The 24,797-nt window shown below is 38.4% G+C and overlaps 1 protein-coding gene across 4 annotated transcripts in view; it reads left to right on the plus strand.

Moving 5' to 3' along the window:
• The window catches only part of Eya4 (EYA transcriptional coactivator and phosphatase 4), a 198,705-nt gene that overhangs the window by 158,936 nt on the left and 14,972 nt on the right, over nt 1-24,797 (plus strand). For all 4 annotated transcript variants that reach the window (XM_042686535.1, XM_042686612.1, XM_042686697.1 and 1 more), the window contains 3 exons: nt 3,011-3,147; nt 4,193-4,276; nt 21,656-21,745. In XM_042686535.1, coding sequence (XP_042542469.1) covers nt 3,011-3,147; nt 4,193-4,276; nt 21,656-21,745 — 311 coding nt within the window. The remainder of the gene's footprint in view (nt 1-3,010; nt 3,148-4,192; nt 4,277-21,655; nt 21,746-24,797) is intronic.

Here is a 24,797-nt window from a genome sequence, read left to right on the forward strand (position 1 = left end):
CAGGATCTCAGGACTGTCCCTGAGGTCTTTTACTCAAGGCTAGCACTTCACCACTTTGAGCCATAGCCCCACTTCTGGTGTTTTTCTTTTTCTTTTTTTTTTTTTTGTGAAAATACCATACAGAGGGGTTACAATTACATGGACAAGGTAATGAGTACATTTCTTATCAAGCATTGTAGCCTCCTCCTTTGTTTCCCCTTCCCATCCCTTTCCATTCTCCTCCACTCCCACCCGGCCAAAGTTGTAAAGTTCATTTTTCCACATAACGACTTGTACATCTCATTGTTGCAATGGGTCCACCTGTATCCCTATTTAAACGATTTGTTTTTTCCCTTCCCCTCCCCAAATTATACCAACATCAAATACAGTGAAAGTAGGGGTTATACCATGGGGGAGGGACACACAAAGCAACAAAGAAATATCTTATAAATATGTTAGAAACAATCACAAGAAAGAAAAAACATTTGAATCCTTATCTTGGGGTTCATTTCAGCTAACATCAACTTATCTGACCTTTTCTGCTTGTCTCAGACGGATACAGATAGGAGTCTCACAGACTTTACTGCCTGGGCTGGCTTGGAACAGCGATCCTCAGACTGTGATCCTTCGAAGACTTGAACAAAACCTGTGGGAACAAATTTTCATCTGACACATCATCTGACCTTGTCTTTTCTTTTCACTACTGTCACATTGCTGAATCCCAGGGGGAATGGCTGACCCATTCCTACTGTGTCCCTTCATGAATCCAGTCCCATCAACCACATGTAACTGATCACAATGAGGGAAATTTTGCAAATTTTTCTTTTCTGCTCTTGTATTTCCTTCTTGTTATAATTCAGAATGGGGCTTTTTAATGAAATGCAACCCCTGAAAATTGATCCAAAATGAATAAGACTGGTTTCATAGACTGTCATCCAAAAAGGTTTTTTTTTTAATCCCCTTAAAAAATGAGGATTTATTTAACTAGCTGTTTTATTTGAAGGGGAATCTAGATTTACTGGCTATAGTAACCTTAGGAAAACTATGCTTCAAAAAATAAAGTTACAGGCTGGGTGCCCACGACTCATGCTTGTAATCCTAGCTACTCAAGAGGCTGAGATCTGAGGATCGTGGTTCAAAGCCAGCTTGGGTAGGAAAGTCCATGAGACTCTTATCTCCAATTAACCACCAGAAAACCACAAGTGGCACTGTGGCTCAAGTGGTAGAACGCTCTTCTTGAGCTGAAGAGCTCAGGGACAGCACCTAGGCCCATAGTTCAAGCCCCACAATTGGAAAAAAGAAAAAAAAGTTACAAAAAGATTTATGTGATTTTACTTAAAAGTAGACATGTACTTTTAAATATCTGTTCAAATATTTAAAGCCTATATAAATAAGTTGAAATGTGACTCACTACAAGATAAAGCTATAACTTAAGAACTTTGTGCTATCTAGTCTCACTAAATAAGTTGAAATGTGACTCACTACAAGAAAAAGCTATAACTTAAGAACTTTGTGCTATCTAGTCTCACTCGTGATAACACACACATATGCCCGCACACCGCACAGACAACAGTTTAAGAACAAATAATAATTTTTGTAGCATAGACACATTTTTGATCCTCTCCTGACATGTTCCGTATTTTCCAAAGAAAATATGATAGCCTGAAAGAAATGATAGGTTATGTAAATATTGCTATTTCTCAGAAAAAAAGATGTACCTAAGTATATTTAGTTTGTCTAGTTTATTTATCTTTATTAGTTTCTATTTGGATGTCTTGAGAATTACTTTGCTTCTATTTAATGATAAAGCTAAATTTGCTTCAATTCAGTCATAATATCTTTGCACTTAAAAATGTGTAACAAGTTTAATGTGTTTGCCATCTGATGCTCCTAAAATTCTTGATATATATATATATATATATATATATACACATATACATATATATATATATATATATATATATATATAAAACTTAAACAAGATTAAATATAAATCTGATTTACTTTAGTAACCCAAAAAAGTAACAACTGTAACCTGGCTTTTAATATACAATGAAATGGAGATTGAGAGAGTGAATGAAAAAGTCCCACAGTAGGTTTGGCTCTTTTATTTGTTACCCCCTAGCTCATGGCTGCATACTTTGTCTTATCAACATTAGCAAGGTCTACCACTGTGCAGTGTCCTCTAAGTCCTCAGAAAGTTATTTCTAGCTTTAGATTGATCTGAATTTCAGATACTGGTAGGAGATTCAGAAATCAATTTGATAATACATTCAGAAGTCGATTTGAGAAAAAGTCTGAAAGATAGGCTGTGGTTTGGATGGACTTAGATGGAAAGAAAAATAAAATATCCCTCTGATAATTTGTATATTGATTATATGCTGAAATGATATTTGCATACATTGAACTAACTTTCATATAGGTGAGTTAATGTTACATGTCTTTTCCTTCTCTCTTTTATTTAATGTAGCTGCCAAAATATTTTATTTATGTGGTTGCATTGATGGCTTGTCGTATTTCTATTGTATAGCATTGGTAATTCATTCTGGTTTTAAGAGGCTTTATTTGAAAGGGACAGTAGCAAGGAGAGACTATCTAGGTGGAAATGCAAGGCCAAGAAGAAGGAATTTGTAACTTGTCTGAAGTCCATGGAGGTCAAAGGGCAGATGAGAGAGGCTTGATGAGTGTGTGTAATTCCCTAGGTAATTCCCTAGGTTAGGATGTGGAGGAGTGAAATGGATCTGATAAAAATGCAGGTGAGGGTACAAGCAGGAAGTTGAAGGCAAATGGAGGATAACACATTTGGTTTTAATAGATCATATAGATTAAAGCAAAGGGTGATTCGTGTGTCCATAAAAATTTTTGACTAAATTAGAATTAGGCATGCTTCAGACAATACATCCTGTTTTGTTTGACCAACTTAAAGAGGTTTCTATTGTACAGGAATTTGTTAAGAAAACTAACAATGGAGGCTTATGCCCGATCTACAAATGAAGCACACGTGTTGACTATAGTTGTGTATTATTTGTAGGAGAGTTTGATACAGTGCAGAGCCCTTCCACACCTATCAAGGATCTTGATGACAGAACATGTAGAAGTTCTGGCTCAAAGTCTCGAGGAAGAGGCCGAAAAAATAATCCTTCCCCACCTCCTGACAGTGACTTGGAGGTATGCTTACTCGTTTTTAAAGAATGTAGTTTGATGCTTTACTTTATTGAGTGATGTATTTTGTACATGATGTTCCCATTACATTTCCAAATTAATATCAAAGCGATGTATTATGAGATGAGTGTGTTTGCTTTGTCAGAGTGGACCTGTATATTCAAATGCAGAAATCTGAGTTTAAATGGAAGAGAAAAATAGATGTAGTATAAGTTAAGATGTAGTATAAATTAAGGAATAGTGCAGTTGGCCTCTTCGTAAGAGGCTTATTTGAATAACACTAGCCAATTCCAATGCCTTCCCGTTCTGGCAGGTGACACAATGCGTATGATTCTTTGAGGGCAGGAGGCTGGCCCATTCCGGGGCTGTCATTAGGCTGAGCGGGAATGTCAGCTAGTCTCCAGGTTCTCTGCCAAAACCAAAGCACTGGTGTTTGTGTGAAATCTCCTAATTTTGAAATGTTGATGAACTACTTGAGATCTTTCCAGACTTTGCAGGCCAAACAACACATTTTCTGGCTTAGTCTGACCCAAGGGTCCACATTTTGCAATTTTGATTTAAGGGTTCTTCAGAGATCTTTTCAAATATTTCTTTCTTTTTCTCTTTCTTTTCTTTCCTTTTCCTCTTTCTTTTTTCTTCCTTCCTTCTTTGCTTCATTCTTTCCTTCCTTTCTTCTATACTTTAGAATGAATTTCTTTTGCATAAATTATAAAATTCTATAAGGTATAAAAATTTTAATTTTACATAGACTAGTCATACTTCTGTCATATAGTCTGAATGCATCTATTTTGGTACCATCTATAAGAAAATGTTTGGATGAATTCATTCACATTATCACGTCTAATATTTAAACTTGATTACTCATTTAACCTATGTCGTTCAGATCTGACAAGAACTAGAGTAGGAAAATTAAAAATAAATAACCTCATGCGATACTTTTCTACAAAACAGTGTCAAAACTGTATGACAATATGAGGAGATGTTTTCTACTTGAAAAGAGGTTTGTTTCCTTAAGCTTTATAACATTTTGATATTGGTGTTTTCTCTCTAGCGTGTGTTTGTTTGGGACTTGGATGAAACCATCATTGTTTTCCACTCACTGCTCACAGGGTCTTATGCACAGAAATATGGGAAGGTAAGCAATTAAGATATTTATTTCAACAAATTTTGTTAAACCTGATTTTGTACCTCAAGCCTGTAATGCTAGACATTTGGAAGGTAGTTCAAGGTAGTTTGTAATAATCTTATCTCAACCAATGGCTGGGTCATCTACCTATTTCCTAGATATAAGGGAAACCTGGGTGCAGTGTCATATGCCTGTCATCCAAATGAAATGGGAAAACATAAATAGAAGACTAGAAGTCTAAGCCCACCTGGACATGAAAAGGAGACACTATCTTAAAAATAACCAATACAGAAAGCAGCTAAAGGTGTATCTCAAGTGTTTAAGTCCCTATCTAGCAAGTTCAGTCTCTGCCCTCATCCCTACCAAAAACAAAGGTATATTTAAAACTGTTTTTGAGTTTCCAAAGTGATTGAACAAGTTTACACTCCCACCAACAATGCAGTAAGGTTCCCTTCTGTCCATATCCCCTCCAGCATCTGTTGTTATTAGAGTTCTTGATGATAGCCATTCTAACTGGGGTGAGGTGGTATCTCAATGTTGTTTTGATTTGCATTTCTTTTATGGCTACATAAGTTGAGCATTTCTTCATGTGAGTGTTTTTATTTCAGTTTATCAAGTCTTCTCAATTATTTCTAACATCATGGTTTTCTTCAATGTGATCTGGAAAATTTTACAAAATGAATTAGGAATCAGATTCCCTTTTCGTCATAATTTAGAGGTGGTTTTTCTTTTTACATTAGAACCATTTTTTTACTCTTGATTACTTTAGAAAAGAGTGTAAGCAAATAGATTTTAAAATATTACCAAATTATATATGATTTCTTAGAGAACTTATTAGGGAGCAGTTATTATAGTACATTATTTGAAATAAATAAATCATCTTTTGCCTGACAGATCTTTTGGAGTTATAATTACCAGTATTTTTCTGGAGCTCAAGTAAGCACCTGAATAGTGATTGGGTGTTACTCTTACCTCATCTCAGGCCAGGAACACAAAATCAGCCACAGTGGTTTCGGCTATTCCTCTATTTTTCTCTCTTGCTCTTGGGTTCAGAGTTAGCTTCGTCCTTTACTTATTTTGAACTCTGGGCCTGGGTGCTGTCCCTGAGCTCTTTAGCTCAAGAGTAGCGTTCTACCTCTTGAGCTACAGTGCTGCCTTTGAACCACGATCCTAGATCTCAGCCTCCTGAATAGTTAAGATTACAGGCCTGAGTCATAGGCGCCAGGCCAGAGTTAGCTTCTTCCAACTTTTGTTACACATCTATACAAATGTTTCTGAGACGCTCCAGGTCTTTCAGATTAGGACAGCTGCTTAGGCCATTTCTTTTTCCCATTGTTGACTCCATGGGACTCATAAGCTTACCCGTTGTCAATTGGCAACAAGCTGTTCAACTTCCATTACTGCATTCAAAGTTCTGCCTGTTTGATTCCTTTACTTGCCACTCTCACAGAAGAGTCTTTCTGTATCTTTCCAGCACCACACGTGGGCAACATCTCATGTCAGCTCAACGTACAGTTTTTAGCAACTATGTGAAACTTTGTCTTCTGAATAGGAAAAGTGGATTGCATTTGCACACTGTAGGGAGGGAAGTTGTGTCATTATTTGTTTATTTGTAATAGGACGTGAGTACTGATACATAAATACAAAGGTAATAATCTGTAGTCCCTTTCTCACAATTGCATCTAAAAATAGTTACCCAAGACAACACAATTAGGGATTATTTCTATAATTTGTAAAACAATTGTCTCAAAAACAGGAGGTCTGGATATGTACTGGACATACAAACCTGTTCATTTGGGTTAAGAATATGTGCAGTATTAGAATCAGTACACATATACACAAATGTATCTCATCTGGATTAATCTCTATATCTATTTTATATTGAACGTACTTTCTTTTTTTTCTTTTTTCTTTTTTTTCCGGTTGTGGGGCTTGAACTCTGGGCTTGGGCGCTGTCCCTGCACTCTTCAGCTAAAGGCGAGCGCTATACCACTTGAGCTACAGTGTCACTTCCTGAACGTACTTTCTAAATCCCTTAGTCATCACATGCAGCAACTCTAAACCACCATTGACTGAGTAGCTTGAAAGCTGTTTCTTTTCTTGCACTTCTAGAGGCTAGGAAGGCCAATAACAAGTTATTAGCGTAGTTGTAACTGCTGAAGCCTGCATCCTGGCTTATGTATGGCCTTCTTGTTGTATCTTACATGGCAGAGAGAAGAAAGAAAATTTCTGTTCCCTCTTTAAGGGCACTAACCTCATTTGTGAGGGCTCCATCCTTATGAACCCATTAACTTCCCGAAGTCCTCACACCCCAATACTGTCACATTGGAAGTTAGGATCTCAGTATATAATTGTTCATGGTACATACACATTCAGTTCACAGCACACATTTATATAGCTATCTTTAGAGCATGTACATAATATATAATTTCTAAGTTAGTTACTCTTTATAATTTGGGGTGCACACTGAAAATTCTGTTATTGATGGAGTTTATACACTTTTCAGACAACAAATTAAAGGAGTTCTTCTGAAACATCATTGGCACGTCAGAAAGACAAAGTAAATCCTGTTGAGCTGATTGCAATAATTTTGTATAGCCAAGTTCTATTTTCCCTATTTAAACAGTCCAACTTGAACACATTACCCCCTAAAAAGAGCCCTTCAAAGCAGACACTGTTCAAAGCAGGGGCTGTTCCCAAGCATCTGTGCTGGTCCTCTCGTGACTAATCAGGGGTTAGAATACATCTTTTGGAATTATCTGTGAATTGTTAGCATATATCATGACTCTAAATCTTCATCCTTTCTTGGAATTTTGATCTTTAGAAATAATGAGATCATTTGGAACCAAGGCAATGAATACAGGATGTGATAAAAATGTCATTATGTACTTATTTTCCTTCTGTCAAAAAATACCATAGAGTAATGGAATTGCTTTTTCTTAATTGACTCATGCACTGACTCTAAAAGCAAAGCCAAGAGGAGATTTTCTCCGACTTCTCTGCAGAGGGGTCACTGATGGAAGCCACTGCCTTTGGAAGGTCACTGATCTGCTGCTTGTTCACATGTTAATGTTAAGGGCGTCATTTTGTCATTTCCAAGTGTTACCTAGAAAACTTTATCAAAACAAAGGGGTTTCTCCATGCTTCCTGACGCACAAGACAGCACAGAATAGGAAAAGTAGGGAGTAAAGCAAGGAGAAGAAAGAAGCTAACTTTTCTTTATTGCTGCCATTGTGCCAGGCAGGAAGCTACATGCAGCTGGAAGGGTTAGCTTGTCTCCTCAGTGTGAGGAGGAAATGTACTCGGAAAGATGTGCAATAGGTGCAGTGAATCACTGGAAGGGATTAATCTCGAGCTCTGGCTATTTGACCCTAGATTATAAACTTCTTCTCCTTACATCACAGGATGTCTACTATCTACCAGAATTGTAATATATACATATGTATAATTACATATATTATGATTATATATAATCCTTAAATGAAGCAAAAACATTGATGTCTCATATAGGCATTTGTGTAATTTCTTTAAGTTGTAATAATCTGCATTGTTGTTTTTATTTTGGACATTGGGATATTTTTCCATCAAGAGGTAAAACTGGAGACGTTTTCAGTAAATTGGACTATGGCAGATAATATAAATAACGAGTTTTAGTGCAGAATGTGAGAAGAATCAGGGCCCTATTGGGACATAAACTTGCTTTCATCATCTGGTACAGGCAATATTTTGGCATATTAGAAGCAGGAAGAGTGGTGATTGAGGGGAGAAGTTTTAAGTCAAATAAACTGTTTGAAAATCCAGTTCTGATGCATATAGCCTTCTGATGTTGGAGAATTACTTAATTCCTCAATCCTGATATCTGCACAATGCTAATAAGGGAACCATCTCAGCAACAAATACAAGTTAAAGATACAGCATGTCTGGAGGGTTTAGAAGAACACTCATTGTCAATTAACATGAGAACTAAGGTGTAGTGGCTTTCAGAAACACCATCCCTTACTTTTAACAATTGTTCTGCTGTAGTTGACAGTGACACAAATTTCACACAAGAGGAAACTGGGATGATGAAGGCTTTTTTTTGTTGTTGTTCGTGGGGCTTGAACTCTGGGCTTGGGCGCTATCATTCAGCTCTTCAGCTCAAGGTGAGCGCTCTACTGCTTGAGCCACAGCACCACTTCCAGTTTTCTAGTGGTTTATTGGAGATAAGAGTCTCACAGACTTTCCTTGCCCAGACTGGCTTTGAACCATGATCCTTAGATCTCAGCCTCCTCAGTGGCTAGGATTAAAGACATGAGCCACCGGCGTCCAGCTTGATGAAGGCTTTAAGTTGCTTGATCAAAGCCACAGAATGACAAATGATGACACATAATCAGGAATCCAGGTTAGTGTCCTTACAAGCCATGTTCTTTATACTATTATTTCTCTGGAAGAAATACTGTTATTTACTGGGAGGGAGTCAGTTACAATTGACCATATATAGAACAATGTTTTTACTCAGATTTGTTCAAGAAAATTAAAGTGAAAATGTTTCTTAGGCCATTTTTTCCCTAATCAAAATGAAAATATTCTTACTGAATTCACTTAAAACATAGACTGCCTTATTGAGTAATTATTTATAGCTTCCTTGATAGTCACTTTATTATTGATATACTTAAAAAAAAATCGGTCATATTGCTTGAATTCAAGGCCTGAGTACTATCTTTGAGTTCTTATACTCAAGGCTAGTGTTCTACCACTTTGAGCCATAGCTCTCCTTCTGGTTTCTGAGTGGCTAATTGGAGATAAAAGGACTTTTCTGTCAGGGCTGGCTTCAAATCGTGATCCTCAGATCTCAGCCTCCTAAATAGGCTGGATTATAGTCATGAGCCACTGGTGCCTGGCATTGTCATGCTTCTTAATGACAGTAAAGAAATTGCCATTGGCTTTTTTTGTGTGAAAATACTGTACAGAGGGGTTACAATTACATGGGCAAGATAATGAGTACATTTCTTATCAAGCATTGTAGCCTCCTCCTTTGTTTCCCCTTCCCATCCCTTCCCATCCTCCCCCCACCTCCTCACCTGGACCTCCCCCCCACCACCACCAAAGTTGTAAAGTTCATTTTCGACATAACGACTTGTACATCTCATTGTTGCAATAGGTCCACCTGTATCCCTGTTTAAACTATTTGTTTTTTCCCTTCCCCTCCACAAATATAACAACATTAAATACAGTGAAAGCAGGGGTTATACCGTGGTGGAGGGACATACAAAGCAACAAAGAATTAATCTTATAAATGTGTTAGAAACAATCGCATGAAAGAAAAAAACATTTGAGTACATATCTTAGGGTTCAGAATCTTACTGCATTGTTGGTGGGAGTTTAAACTTGTTCAATCACTTTGGAAAGCAGCATGGAGGTTCCTCAAAAGACTCCACATAGAGCTCCCCTATGACCCAGCAATCCCAATTTTGGGCATTTACCCTAATGTTCACAAACAAGACCACACTAAAGCTACCAGCATGACTATGTTTATTGCAGCATTATTTACCATAGCTAAGATATGGAACCAACCCAGATGTCCCTCAGTAGATGAATGGATCAAGAAAATGTGGTATATATACACAATGGAATTCTATGCCTCCATCAGAAAGAATTACCCCATTTGTTAGGAAATGGAAAGACTTGGAAAAAATTCTATTAAGTGAAGTAAGCCAGGCCCAAAGAAGCATAGGTCCCATGGTTTCCCTTATTTGCAACAACTAGTATATGTCTGACTCAAGCAGAAAAGGTCAGATAAGTTGATGTTAGGGAAATGAAGCCATTGGCTTTTAGACAGTAAGGTGTTACTCATGTGGCCTGTTAAGAAGTAGCTAAGTAAAAGATGTTAGTTCAGCTCACCTTCTCAAACTGTGACCCTGGATAGCACTGGGTTCACTTCAGAGACTCTTACTTCCAATTAACCACCTGAAAACTGAAAGTGGAGCTGTGGCTCAAAGTGGTAGTATGCTAGCTTGAAGCAAAAGAGCTTAGGGACAGCACCCAGGCCCCAAGTTCAAGGCTGTAAGGGAAAGACCAAACCAGGTAAGAAGTGGTGGGAAGATACTGGCATGTTTGGTTCTTGTCTTCTGTGGAAAAGTATCTGAGGATTTCTGTAGTTTCACTACAAAGCTCTTGGAAGTTTTGAGACAATTAAAATGTGATAGTTTAGAATTGCTAAGTGGGAATGACATTTAAGGAACAAGGGTGAACCTAGTTAATCATTTAGGAAGTAGAATGTGTCAGTATGAGATGGTTGTTGCCTGGGCCTGCAGTGTTTGTTAAACAGAGATGACTGGGTCTAATCCCCAAAGTTCCAGAGTCAGTAGGTCTGAGATGGAGCCCTGGATTTTGCATTTGGAACACATATCCATATCACTGATGGTCCTAGGTCATGTTTTGAAAAACACTGGGAGATTTTCCAAATGTTATTTCTTGAGAAAGTTTGGTCTGAAATATGTTCAACAATAGCCTTGACCAAAGTGATTTGAGGAAGCCTCACAATTTATGACCATTCTGGATGGATTATCACACTAAAGATTTTGAGATCTTTTGGAGTAAAGAGTCATCTACCCAAATTGAATATATCAGTTCCCTGATATCCTTATAGTGCGGTTGAGGACTCTGGAGATGTCAGTGTGGTGATCAGCTGACCACTGGGGACTTTTCACTGCTCACAGCAAGAAAGTGATCAGGGACTTTAATTTGGAAAGGGGTGAGGAGACGTCTAAGCTGGAAATTGTTCTGAATCTTCCGTCCTTTTCATTTCTTAAATCACTCTGCTTTCTTTAACAGGATAACATTTTGGTATGGCACTGTGATGTTTCAGAGGTTTTAGGCAACATTTCATGTGCACATATTCTATCTCCTGGGCTATCTTTACACCAAACACATGAAGGCGAGGCTGAAAGGATCAGTGAGAGACTGGAGAGTATCCACTTCTTCCATATTCTTCTTCCATATTTTTCTCCCTCATTCTTCTCAGAATCCCAGGTTGCTCCAAATGCAGTCTCTGAGGCAGTCATCAATTGAAGGAGCTCTGAGCTCAACCTTGGAAGCAAATCTCATGCCTGCATGTGCCGTAGGGCAAGTCATTTGATCTCAGTGCCTCTTTCCTCATCTGAAACTGGTTATAATCTATTTCCTTTCTGGAGTTTCTGGGTGGATTAAATGAGATAATATAAATATACCAAAGGGAATCTCAGATATGAAAAGGATTACCTACACCCCAGGTCAGAGAAACTTAAGTAAAAATACACATTTTTCCCCCTCAAATGAGAGATGACTCAAGACAAATATTTCCAGACATGCAAAAGGTTAGTATTTAGTCTTACATTGCACAGCTGGGTTATAGAGCAGCCTAAAATAGGATGAGCCAAGAGATGAGGATTTATGTAGCAGAGATGGAAAATCATGTCTGGAAATTACCACCCTACCTATCTGTCTACCTGCATCTCTTTCCCTCCCCGCCCCCACCCATGTATAGGTAGTGGAGAATAGTGTCACTTTTTACTTCTGGAACTGTGCTTAGCACTTCACTGAGTTTCCTGTTCAGTCCCCATCCCCTCAGCTTCACCTCTACCCTATGTCATCGATACTGCATTACACCATTTGTGAGTGGCAGAGCCAGCTGGAACTCACACCTCGCTTCAACAGCATCTTAATCTGTATGTTCGCGTGACTTCATATTTTCCCCTCACAACCCATAAAACGAAAACTGGTGCAAGCCAGTACTTCAGGGGAGCCATGTTGGCTCATAAATGCATATTGATATTTTTTTAAGCTTCTGGGTAATTCTACTTCCATTATAAATAAATAAGGCAGAATTTCCAAGGCACTTCCCGGTATGTTATCGCATTCTGACTCTACTCAGTTGTCAGCACTCCCTCTTCTGAGAAGAACTATTCCTGGATCCTTACCACCATGGCAAGTGAAGGAGGCCGGCATCTGCTATGCGGCAGTGAGCCTAGTGATGGGTTTTGCAGCTGAGCGCCCGTTGACATGTACAGTTTTCGTCACTGCAAGAATCTAAAATGGGAGTTTATAAATTTGGCAGCAGGGAAACTCGGGATCATCCATCATCTATTAGAGTTTATAAAGATTATTCTTGTCTCTTGATTAATTGTATAGATTGTTTTGCCTAAGGTTTTATTTTTACATAAGTTTCAGTCATTCCTTTTGTGGGAGGAATGGAGGTGAAAGGAACTAAAGAAATGTGCTTTAGGGGTTTAATTTCTTTTAGGGCAAGAATGTTTCATTTGCTATGAAACTATGGTTTTATAAAATTCTTCCACAGTGAGGACTCAAACTCAACAGAAAAGACTGAATGAAAGGTAATAGTTGTTTTGCATATAGCATAAAATTGAAATTCTCACTCCCAATACTCTTTGCTCATTTTAGACAGCGCCTATGTTAAGAGCAATGCTAGGGAAACAATAGCTCATGTGGAAAATTGATTACTTAGAGGTTAAACAATTGACATACATTCGTATTGGAAAAGATTTCTGGGAAGAGAGAAACAGCATTGCCTGGGTTGTAAATGACAAAATAGTCACAAAGCTAAATATTGACATGACTTAATAGGAAGTAATTAGAACAAGTCAAGTGTTAGGACTATAGATCAGAGTCAGCACATGACAGAATCAACGCCACACCCCAGGCCTGCACTTTGTGTCTAATAATAATTAGGCTTGGGGATGTGTGCTGAGATAGAACTGAGTTCAAATTCTAGCACCACATCATGATCTTGGGTCATCTGTTTAGTTTTGTGAACATCAGTTGTGTTCTATATAAAGTAAAGAGAACAATCAAAGTGATCATTTGATTATGAAGGTTAAATAAGCTATGTACTATTTAATAAATCTCCGTTGATTGACTGCCACAAAGTAGAGAGACATTCAATAAATGTAATCTGTTATTTAATTCCAATAAAATTAGAAACGTTGAAGATTAACTGGTTTCTACAGAATTTCTATCTATTGGGAGATTCACTCAATGTTGTGAGGTATTAGTACTACTTATAGCCAAGGAGATTTGAGTCTGGTTTGGGTAGATAGAGGTAATGGATGTTGCTAATTAAATATGAAAGGTAACAATGTACAGTCCCTTTACCGTTTTGTATATAGAAAGGAATTGAGAGAGAACACAAAACTCTTAAAATATGGAAAGTGTTTTTCATGGTGGCTCATATATTTTTGGTAGAGTGGTGTGGGTGTGGGGAGGGGTTGTGAGTGTGGGTATGGGGGTATGTATAAATATAGTGGACAGAAATATAGAGTAAGGGGCTGGGAAGGTGGCTCAGTGGTAGATCGCTTGCCTTGCATGCCTGAGGCCCTGGGTTCTATTCCTCAGCACCACATAAGCGAAAAGAAAAAACGCCAGAAGTGGCGCTGTGGCTCAAGTGGTAGAGCACTAGCCTTGAGCTGAAGAACTGAGGGACAGCGCCCAGGCCAAGAGTTCAGGCCCCATGACCGGACCCCCCCACCAAAAAAAAGAAATATAAAAGTAAAGCCAAATCAAGGGCCATGATCTTTCTCAAAATCTGGTTGAGTTTGAAAGGCATTGCTACCTGTTGGCTCCTGTTTCCAAGCCTTATGTTTATTTTGGAGAAATTATTTGTTTTCCTGGGCTATGGGCTAGTCTAGAAGCCAAGTATCTTAACTCACTTTTGTTTGAGACCAGTCTTACCAAATGATTGCTAGCAGCACATTAGATAAGGAAAAATACATTGAACTACATCACCTCTTTTTAAAATTTGAAGCTAATATAACAGAAAGGCCCTATCTGTCTCTTAAAAAATACTTCTTCTTACTATAAACTCCTCTGTAGTTTTCAGCCTTTCACCTCTGTTGATGATCATTCAGTCTTGAGATGAGGGATTCCATCACGAACTTCCTTGAATTTCTTTAGTCATCATCAACCCTCCTGTCTAGAAATTAATGTCTCACCTAGTAGTTTATAACTTTCATCAAACACAACATCACCTTTCTCCCTGAGGTCTGAGGCAGCTGTCTTGGGCATATTTCTTGCCATCCCATCATACTAGATTTCTTTCAGCTCAGTCTTACCTGGTAAGCCTCAGCAATTTGTCTTTTTTTCTTTCCATTATGAGAGCTTTACTATATTAATCCAGTAATTTCCCTTTGATTCTGTATATTCTGCAATTAATGTACCCATTTGGGGTTGGAATTTCTTTCTTTGGATTGAAACTCTACAAGTGGATCCTTGGCAGATACATTGGGCGATGATCCTTTTCTTGGTTGCTCACTCCTTAACAATGATTCTTATTCAGTTGCACGTGTGTTGTTTACATTGAACACTCGACTTATGAATGAATCCTTTTAGTTCATATCAAAAATTGGCTCATTCGTTCACTTGTAGGAGCAAGCTTCTCCATAGGTAGCTGACTGCATGACTTAAAAAGATGACACCATGAGTCATTCAGTATCTCACATTTAAGACTTCATCTTTCTAAGAAGATGAAGAGAAAAGCAATGCACCCTTATTTGTAACTTTAAACTACTCTAGAGAAGCCTAGTTCCCATAAAATTGTACTGAGCATGAACTGTCTCAAGTCCTATAGCTCTACGGAGTGCCCAGACCCATTTGTCCCAGGAAACCAGACCATATCTGCTCTTATCTTCTTCAGTGGTCCCTGGCCATCATGGGAACACTAAGCCCAGAGCCTCTATTTAGTCTACACATATGTGCCTTCAAGCAATGTTGGCATGCTCTGGATTCTGATTCAGTAGATCTGGGGCAAGGTTTCAAGTGTTTCTGGTGTGTGAAAAAAGCATGTTAAGCAGCAGGGTCATCAGCAGTGGCTTCGTAAGCTTGTTTGTCCATGGGAATCAGTAGCCGGCTTTGAAATGACTATTTCCTGGGTCCCATGGCAGAGAATCTGAATTCACTGTTGTGGCAGTCTGGACAGCCGTATCACTACAAGCTTCTCGAGTATGTTCTCATGGTCAGCTTTCAAGGACTGATGCCACAGATGTGATCCTCTCAACATGGACTTGTAATGTGTGCCTGTCAACCTTCTCTTGCATAAAGCTTCTCTCCCTTTATCCCGTTGCATCTTCATCAAATGAGCCTTGCAAATAAAACCCACAGATGCCATCAACAGCTGCCTGTGGCCACAGGTCTCCAATGGGCTCTGGGTTCATTCATTCTTCCAGTTGATGATTTCACACCTTTTCTTCCTTCAGGTCTTCACAGCCTCTTTCCAATTCTGCATGAACTTCCTCTGTGCTTTCTGAGGGGAGGGAGAAGCAAAGATCTCCTCTTCATCCTGTCAGTAAATTTGTGCTAACCTGCAGCCACTCTGCTCTTCACGAGGCCCTCTCCCCTCAGAAATGCTCCCTCCCTGAAACAACACTTAGCTTTTCTCATGGATTCTCCCTGCCACCATACACGTGGCAGACATGTTCCTTTAACAGGAAAAGTTTCTTGAGAGCCATTTCTCTTTCTGTCTCTATTCAGAGTTAGAGGAAGCACCCTCTAGCCAAGGCCAGTGTATCCAACTCAGGGAAGAATGTGCTTGTGTTCTTTCTTAAATGAATCCCTCCCCTGTCCTTCTCCAACCTGAGTCATGCTGCCTATGGTCTTTCTCACAGCCTCACGCAGGAAATGAATTGTCACCTCCAGCTTTGAGCGTTTCCCACAGTCACGTCTGGTCCTGGCTAATTCCATTGCCCCTCTCAGTCCTCTGCTCCGAAAAAGGTCCTGATTGCATGTCTTTGAGTTTAGCAACATCACTTGACCTCAGGGCCCTCTGTATCTTTATATGCAGAATTTTTCCACTCCAGCCTTATCACTGCTTGAAGCATGTGCATTTATTTGGATTTTTGTCTGTTTATACAGATACCTCATCTGGTAATAATATAAAACTCCTAAGTGCAGCATTCTCTCTGTCTTGCTTGCTTGCTTATTTTTTTTCTTTCTTCCTGGACTTTCTTGTTTGCTGGGTTTCTTTCCCTACTAATTGTCTTACTATTTTTTAAAAAAAAATTTTGTCCAACATTTGAATGTTCAATGAACATGTTCAAAGAAGAAATTTTCCTGAAGCTATTTTCAATTCCCGCTAAGAACTCTTACACGCATTACCGATTCATCGCAGTCATTTCAACTACACAGTTTACCTTCTGATTTATGACTGACTATTAGTTTATGTATCACTATTAGTTTATGTATCACAGCTGATTCAAGAAGTTCATATCTTTTCAAACATCCAGAGAAATTTCTGCCTTGGTTTGTAGAGCCAGTGTATATTCCTTCCTCTGTGATGAGTTCCCACATCTTCTGTCTCGTGGTGGACAAGAGTACAATGTCCTGTGTGTTCCAAAGGAACAACAGTTGCAGGAGCTTGAAAAATTAAAAAAAAAGTCTTCCATTTTTTTAAAAAAAAAATGTAATTGCTGCCTCTCCTGAGATATTTTTACAGTGTGTCCCCAGAGAGAAGATTCCAGCTGATGGCCCAGTACAGAGCAGAGGCACATAGACAGACTGTCTGGCTCCGATTTATGCTCTGTGCTAACATGGCTAATAGGCATTTGTATTTTGATTTAGAGAAGTGCTGTTCTTGATCCTCACTGGATTCTACAGTGGTAACTCTGGCTTAGACTCACACATTTCAAGGCCAAGAGCTATTTGTTTTCTCTATCTTCTTCTGTCTCCCCGGCCCCCAACAAAATGCCTTGGGAATCATTTCAGTATTTTAATAGATTTGTCCACAAAATAAATTGGCAGTTCGCTTTTCCCCACATAAGACCCTGCCGAAGAGCTTTTGAACCTTTCTGAAGTGTTATGTATGCACAATAACACGTGCCAAAGCTTCCACCAAATTCTGCCCGCGTCATTATTATCCCACTCGCCCTCCATCCGAGTTTTCGTTATCACCTCATTTTACATCATGACGTCACCCCTCCCTCCACTTAACTGGAAAAGGCAGCCGCTCTCCACTAAAGAGGTGTCCATAATTTGGTAAACACCTACTGAAGATGAGCCAACATCTCTGTATAAAACTTGAGTTCCCTCCAGATATGTTCTGCTCTCGAGCACCTGGTAAAGCAGCCAAGCTGCAGGCCCTGGCACTCAGGTGCAGCAGTCTGGCATGGTTGGGGGGCCCTGATATGACAGGAAGGCCACGCCCACCAGATGCGCAGTCATCTTCTTGGATTCTTTTCTCTGTGGGTCCTTGAGCTGCAAAAATGCTGTACTGTAATCTGGTTACTTAAAATGAGCTGTCCCAGTGACTGAGTAAGCTGGGGGGAAAAAAAAAAACACAAGTAAAATTAAGTATTTCAAAGGAAGCCCTCCCTAGGCATTCTCCTAGCAACAAGATCATCACATTTTACAGTCGTGGTTTTCCTTGGCTAGTGACATGACTGTCCCAGACCATCTCTGCCAAGCCTATCAACAGGCTTGCTCTCTGGAAACCTTAGTAAAACAGGACTAGTTCACACTTTGACAAATTTCAAGCCTAAACGTACCCAGTTAACAACAGTTATGTTTGCCAAAATGCTTACTAAGGCCTGGGCTCTAGCAATGTGTAGTGTGCTATCGCCACAGTTTGCAAAACAAATGGACAGCTCTTCCAGGGCCCTGGGGTTGCATTCCAACGGAGCACACAAATACAGTTTTCATCATACCATATGCTATGCTTGCTGGCTAGAGGACACTTGCATTTCTTAAAATTATATTTGTTTGCATGCTTATCAGATGCACAAAATGCATTCTTCATGGATTTTCCTCTTACTGTTTTGGATAGCATAGAGAATTATGTAGTTCAGAAGCATGGAATCGATGGAAATAACTTCAAAGAGGAATGGTCTGTTTTCTCCCATATTCCATAAATCGGATCTGTAAATGCAAGGGATAGGAGGAACAAACTCAAGATATTCAGTGATTTTGTTGGAAATTTTTAAATGGAGAAAACATAGAAATTTGTGAGCTAAGAGGTTAACCAGCCTGGCTTCCAGGAGGAAATCTTTCAAATGAAGGTCCTTCTGCTCATCTGAAGCAAAGCTCTTTAGGGCAGGAATCTTCAGAAACATAGCAGCAGAGTGTGGGACTCGGTTTTATTGTCTTGCATCAGTGAACATTCCTCAAATGCAGAGGGCTTCACTAATGGAATTATATGTTTTCATGCTATAATTACATTTGATTTTTCTTGATATTTCTGTAGACCTTTGTTCATGGTTCCATGATTAGGCAGGATATTTACAAGTTTACTGTATCCCTGGTCTACCTAATGTTCACCTCACCCCAAAATAGAGAGCTTAGTAAAAAGGAACTTTCAAGACATTTTAAAGACAAAAATGTACATTTTTAAAAAATGTTTTATTTGGGCTTGGATGTAGCTAAGTGGCAAAACATGTGCCTAGCAAGTGCATTGTCCTGGGTTTGATCCCCAGTACCAAAAAAAATACAGTAAAAAATAATACAGTAAAAAAATGTTTTAGTCAGCACTTGGAGAGTGATTTCAACAACAGGAAGAAGGAAGGAAGGAAGGAAGGAAGGAAGGAAGGAAGGAAGGAAGGAAGGAAGGAAGGAAGGAAGGAAGGAAGGAAGGAAGGAAAGAAGGAAGGAAGGGAGGGAAAGCGAAGGAAGGAAGGAAGGAAGGGAAAGCGAAGGAAGGAAGGAAGGAAGGAAGGAAGGAAGGAAGGAAGGAAGGAAGGGAAAGCGAAGGAAGGAAGGAAGGAAGGAAGGAAGGAAGGAAGGAAGGAAGGAAGGAAGGAAGGAAGGAAGGAAGGGAAAGCGAAGGAAGGAAGGAAGGAAGGGAAAGCGAAGGAAGGAAGGAAGGAAGGGAAAGCGAAGGAAGGAAGGAAGGAAGGAAGGAATGAACGAAGGAACGAACGAAGGAACGAACGAACGAAGGAAGGTGCTTGAAGTAAACAGAGTAAGGAGTCCATCTGATTTCTAAAACTCATTGAAACAAAAAAAGAAGGCATTTAATATTTTTATTTGCTTTGGAATGAATATTTGTTGGCAAAATGATTTTATTAGACCTGTGGATATATGGGCCCAAATGGTTCTATCACTGAAGACTGATGAATGAAGGCATAGAGTCCTCTTGGTAAACCATCCTGAATGTGAGCATTCTACATCCATTTGGGGGCTAAAATAAAATCTTTAGCTCAAAAATAATCCAGAAAAATGCCTACTGGGGAGATATGAATGATCAGAAAAGCACGTTGAAATCTGACATATAGTTACTGTCTTATTGACTCACATCGCGTCTTAGCTTTGTCCCACATGTCTCAAGGTCCTGGTAGCACTCAGTTCCTATATCTTAACATGCAATTCCCGATTGTCTAGGTTTCAGTTGGTCAGAGGAATAACACTTCAGAAATGCTTTCACACCAGAGCTATCCCCACCAAAGCATTCTGAGTAGAGGGACTAAGAAGTTGGTGAGTGCAGTGTGGTGGATGGGAAGGGCTGCTGGTTGCGAATGGAATTCATTTAGGGGCACAGGTGACTATCACAAGGCCTGACCTGAGTTGGGTGCTCTTATCAAAAACCTGAAGTTAAGTTAGCATTTTAGTTCCTCATGTTTAAATACATCTCTTGAAATGCCATTTATTAGGATGTTGAAAGCACAATTTCAGTTCTCTCCTCTCAAATCCCCATCGTCTGGCTGGTGGCCCAGCCACTCAACCCAAATCACCCTCTGAAGTCTTCCAAAATAATTTCTCAGCCAAAACCAATAGTGTCCTTCTAGACGTGTCAGCCTTTTACTCAAAAACATTCCTCTCTCTACTGACACCCATCTGGCCTCAAATTCTAGGGACTTGTCCCTCCTTGGTTTTCTATTTCCCATCTCTCCAGAGTCACACCTGTAATAGGTTGCCTCCACTTTTGATGGTTTCAACAGGAGTCTGTACATGAATTACTACCCTAGCCCTGAATTCCCCGATTTTTCAATGCCTTGCCACCTCTGATGCCTGGTCTTTAGCTGCAGTGAATCATGGGCAAAGTAATAAATCAGGTCCCGATTCTCAAGTCCTTGCTGTTTAAGATCTGGGCTTCTGTATACGAACTGGAGTCCTTTTGATTCCTGACTCACCTTTTACTTTTAAACTTCAAAAAAAGCATATATTGTCTATCCGGGTTCCATTTAGTGAATGAATGTTCTTTTTATTTATCTTCTACCCTTCCCACTTGCAACTCTAGTGAAATACATGTCATGTCAACTTTATACATAGTCAGATAGCAATTTCTATTATCTTTTTTTAATCAAAATGCAATTTATAATCAAGCAGCTCTTCTTAGCCTATGTTGATGTAAACTTACCTTAGGCCTATTTTTCTCCAACTTTTAATCCTCATTAGCACCATGCTTAGATGAAAATCCTTTCCTCTTTTCAGTGAATTTGTCACAGTCTTCATTACCACCCCCTTCATTCCTCTCTCCTAAAGAATTTCAGTGGACTGTGTGTAAACCATGCTGAACAATCTAGTTGGCCTTCATCCTCCTCTGTCATGGATACACAGCCTTTTGAAAAAGTAGAATCTTACTCCATCTTCACCTGTATGAAATTCCTAAGAGTATCAGTATATACCATTGCCTTAACTTTAAGAAAAACACCTCTTTGTATAATTTTGTCATCTTTTTAATAATATATACAACTTAAATAGTTAACACAAAATCCATATTTAGAGGCAGGTACAGTGTGTATTTTAGTGTACAAGATTTGTGTACATCTGTACAAGTCTGTAATTAAACACACCTATCATCTCAAATATTTAACATTTCTTTGTATTAGGAACATCCAAAATTCTTTTTTCTCTCCAGTTTGAAGTCTCAATAGATTATTCCTAACTATCACCACCCTTCTTCACAGTTAATGGAACAATAGACTTTTATTCATCTGTCTGTATTTTTAAACAATAAACAGCCTCTCTCCTTATTGCTCCCATAAAGAATGTGTTTTTTAATATTAAAAGGCTTTCTATTTATTGAAATATCTTTACTAAGTGTACTGAGGTGATTCTTTTTAAAAAAAAAAATGACTGTAAAGGTGATGTAGAGAGGGGTTACAGTTACGTGTCAGGTAATGAGTATATTTCTTTTTGAACAGTGTTACCTCCTCCCTCCATTTCCCCTCCTGACCCTTTTGATGAGATGATTCTTTCATTCTTTGATACTGTGACTTATAGTAATCTAGTGATATGAGTGTAATAATATACTTATGTCTGGCATAGTCATTAATTGGCTTTAAAAATATTCAGTAATTTTAAAAAAACTGGTTTGGTCCTAAGGAATAGGTTTTGAATCTTCCACCTCTTGACTATATACACTTAAGATCTTTTTAATAGGAATTGTGGCTATTAAGATTTGGCCTCATGGTGCAAACATTTTTTTTCCAGGATCCCCCAATGGCTGTAACCCTTGGTCTCCGAATGGAAGAAATGATCTTTAATCTTGCTGATACCCATCTGTTTTTTAACGATTTAGAGGTAAGAAATTTTCAAAAGGAAGAATAATTGTTTGCAGCACTTAGAAACTTAGATGGTTGTGTATGTGTAATAAACTTGAGACAACCGAAAGATAGCGACAGGGCTTAAGAGATTTGTGAGCTTGTCAGGATACACACACACACACACACACACACACACACACACACACACACACACACACACACACACACACACTAGCATGAACAGAAAATGAAACTGTGGTCATGAATAATACCTACATGACTGCCGTATATTGGGAAGAAAAAATGCCCAAAAGAGAATATCTGTTTTGCTGCCTGTGCCAGACACCTCTTGTACTCTCATTTTTCAGTACTTCGGCAACTACTTCTGGCACCGTTGGAAGTAGTGTTAGCCTTCCCAGGTCAGTGAGTTCCCAGACCATATTTACAGATGCTCCCAACATCTCTGATCACTGAATTTTGTACATAATCTAAAACCTAGCTTTGGACAATGTGATCATTTCTCCTTTCCTCCACCTCTGGGTAAAACAGTGCTAGAGGTGTTTACATAAGATTCTGATGAGTATGAATGCATTTATTCTCCCTTTATCAACATTTTTCCCTTTCAAACTTCAAATGGCAATACTGTATGTAAATAGCAGACCAGAAGAAGAGGAACATTACAGTATGAATGAAAGGTAAAACAGACTAGGGACAGAGTAGTGTGTAATGTACTCTGTGTACAAAGCACCCAAGTCATAAGGCATCTAGACAATGAAATTTTAAATAAAAAAATAGATAGATTAGCATAGGGCAGAAGTCCTTCTTGAGCAAGTATAACTAGACTGAAAGGGAGATTTCTTTTTTGTTATGACATATGTAAACTTAGTTTTATTTTTGCAGTGAAGTAAAATCTATACCCACATAACAAATAGTAGGGAAGATTGCTATATGGTTCCTCACATTGTTGTAGACATTTTATGTTGAACTTTCCACTAATTAATTGACAGTATTTTGAGATAAATATATGTATCACATTACATTCATGGGGCAACAACTGTCTGGTCTATAGCACAAAGACTGCATTTAAGGTAACCTCCAAGTTAAGCAGTCTTGGATGTCCAATCTATTAGGCTAAAACAAGCAAACATCCAGTGAATGACTTAAGTTTTTTTTTTTAAGTTGACAAGGTCTAAATCTAGACTTAATTACTTTTGAGACATATGATAAAAATAATGTAAGTCTCAATGTAACCCATAAATGTATGTACTGAAAATGAGCTGTTTCATAGCTGTTTGTTGTTTACTTGGAGTTTAGTCAGTGTTTTCATTGGATAACAAAATGACCAAAGAGGCTTTTTAAAAATGAACACAGGACAGATCAGTATTCTTTGTCAACTTTTCCAGTTTTAGATAATAAATTGTAATTACCTCTCTAAAATCTGATTTAAGTCAGTCCTGCTATTTGTTACTATCCAGTATATAAAATCCTCTGGCATATACTTGTTGATGGAGAACAGATTTGAACTTTCAGGGAAGATGGAATTTGAAATACAGTGGTAATGATTTAGCTCTGTTTTCCTGTTGCTAACATGGATGAAATTCAACCTGGAGACGATTTTAAGATGATTACTCCCTTCAAATCTATAAAAAGAAATAATCTTACTTAGTCTTATCCCAATTTATGGTGCCAATTTTATTTGATTAATATTTTTTTACTAGAAATACATTGGATACCTGAACTTTTAGCTTTCCTGTTGAAACATCTAGAAACAAGATGAAAGAAATTTACTACTCAGCTTTTAACAGAACTCTAAAGTAGAAATGTGCTAATAACACATGGTGTTACATATCTTTAGCAGGTTTGGGTCAACTTGATCGTCTATGAAAATCTATAACATAACCGCTAGAGTGCTATGAACCTTTGCATTTGAGTTAGACACTATGTAAAATGTCCTCTCAAAATATGTCAGGATCTTTCTCAGAAATAGTACCTGATAAAATAATGGTATCAACTCTCTCCTTTCTGATTCTGTTTTAGAATGTGATGGAAAACTTTACTTTGTTTAAACCCTAAAACCTACTTATTCAGCCATACCACACTTAATAGATTAGATCTGCATACAAATGGACTAAACTCTCGTTCATGCATGCATAGCTCATCCATTTAGATAAGGAACTAAAAAATGTATTACTAAGTGACATAAATAAGCAGTAAACTAATAAAATCTGAACAACAGTGTTCATGATCGTCTGGAATCATTACATATATACCTCTAGACTTCTGTAACTGACATTCAACGTCTACTGTACTTGCACATGTTTGTTTCTATAAAGCTCTTGCAGCCAGAGTGCAAAGGTTCCTTAAGAGGACTTATTTCCCCTTCTGTTGACAAAGAGAATAATTCCTGATGAGAGTATAACTATACCACGAGCTTACTGTGGATTTTTTTTCCTTCGGTAGTTAAATTATTTGAGTTTTTTTTTTTAACTTTAAAATCCAAACTGGGATTCCAGCCCTTCAACATATGCAGTGCCAGCTGCTCCTCTCAGAATTCCTGGAAAGATACAAATGTAATTCCTTCTGGTAGCCACGTCTTTGTTTTCACTTCTTCCTGCACAACTGCAGAGAAGGTCAAATGCTCACTGCACTCACTGTACCCCGCAAAACCAATGCTCTGCTTAAATCAGATGTGATTTCAGTGAGATCTGAAAAAGTAGGCACCAGGGACTTTGGGGTCACAAAAGTGAGGGGAGGCTGCTGTGGAATCTAACAGGAAAGGATCAGAGACAATTCTGTGGTCACCTTGGAAGACAAAATTAAAACATTTTAAGATTAGCACCAGATACATTTCAAACATTTGAGGTCTTCCACTAAAATGTGTTAAAAAACCAAAGTAAAGTACTCTATTTGATTTATTATTATTAATTTTTTTTTAGCTATTGCAGGTTTGGGTTAAAAGGATTGTTGCATAGTTCCTCAGAGTGAAACCAATTGAAGACCAATTATTTAGTTTTTCCTGAAAATGTCAGTAATTGAAGTTCAAGTTTCTTTCACTGGACTATAATCCTCAGGCAATCGTCCAGAGTCAA

The sequence above is a fragment of the Dipodomys spectabilis genome, unplaced genomic scaffold (assembly GCF_019054845.1).
Source record: "Dipodomys spectabilis isolate Male_0828 unplaced genomic scaffold, ASM1905484v1 ptg000001l, whole genome shotgun sequence".
NCBI classification, from domain to species: domain Eukaryota; kingdom Metazoa; phylum Chordata; class Mammalia; order Rodentia; family Heteromyidae; genus Dipodomys; species Dipodomys spectabilis.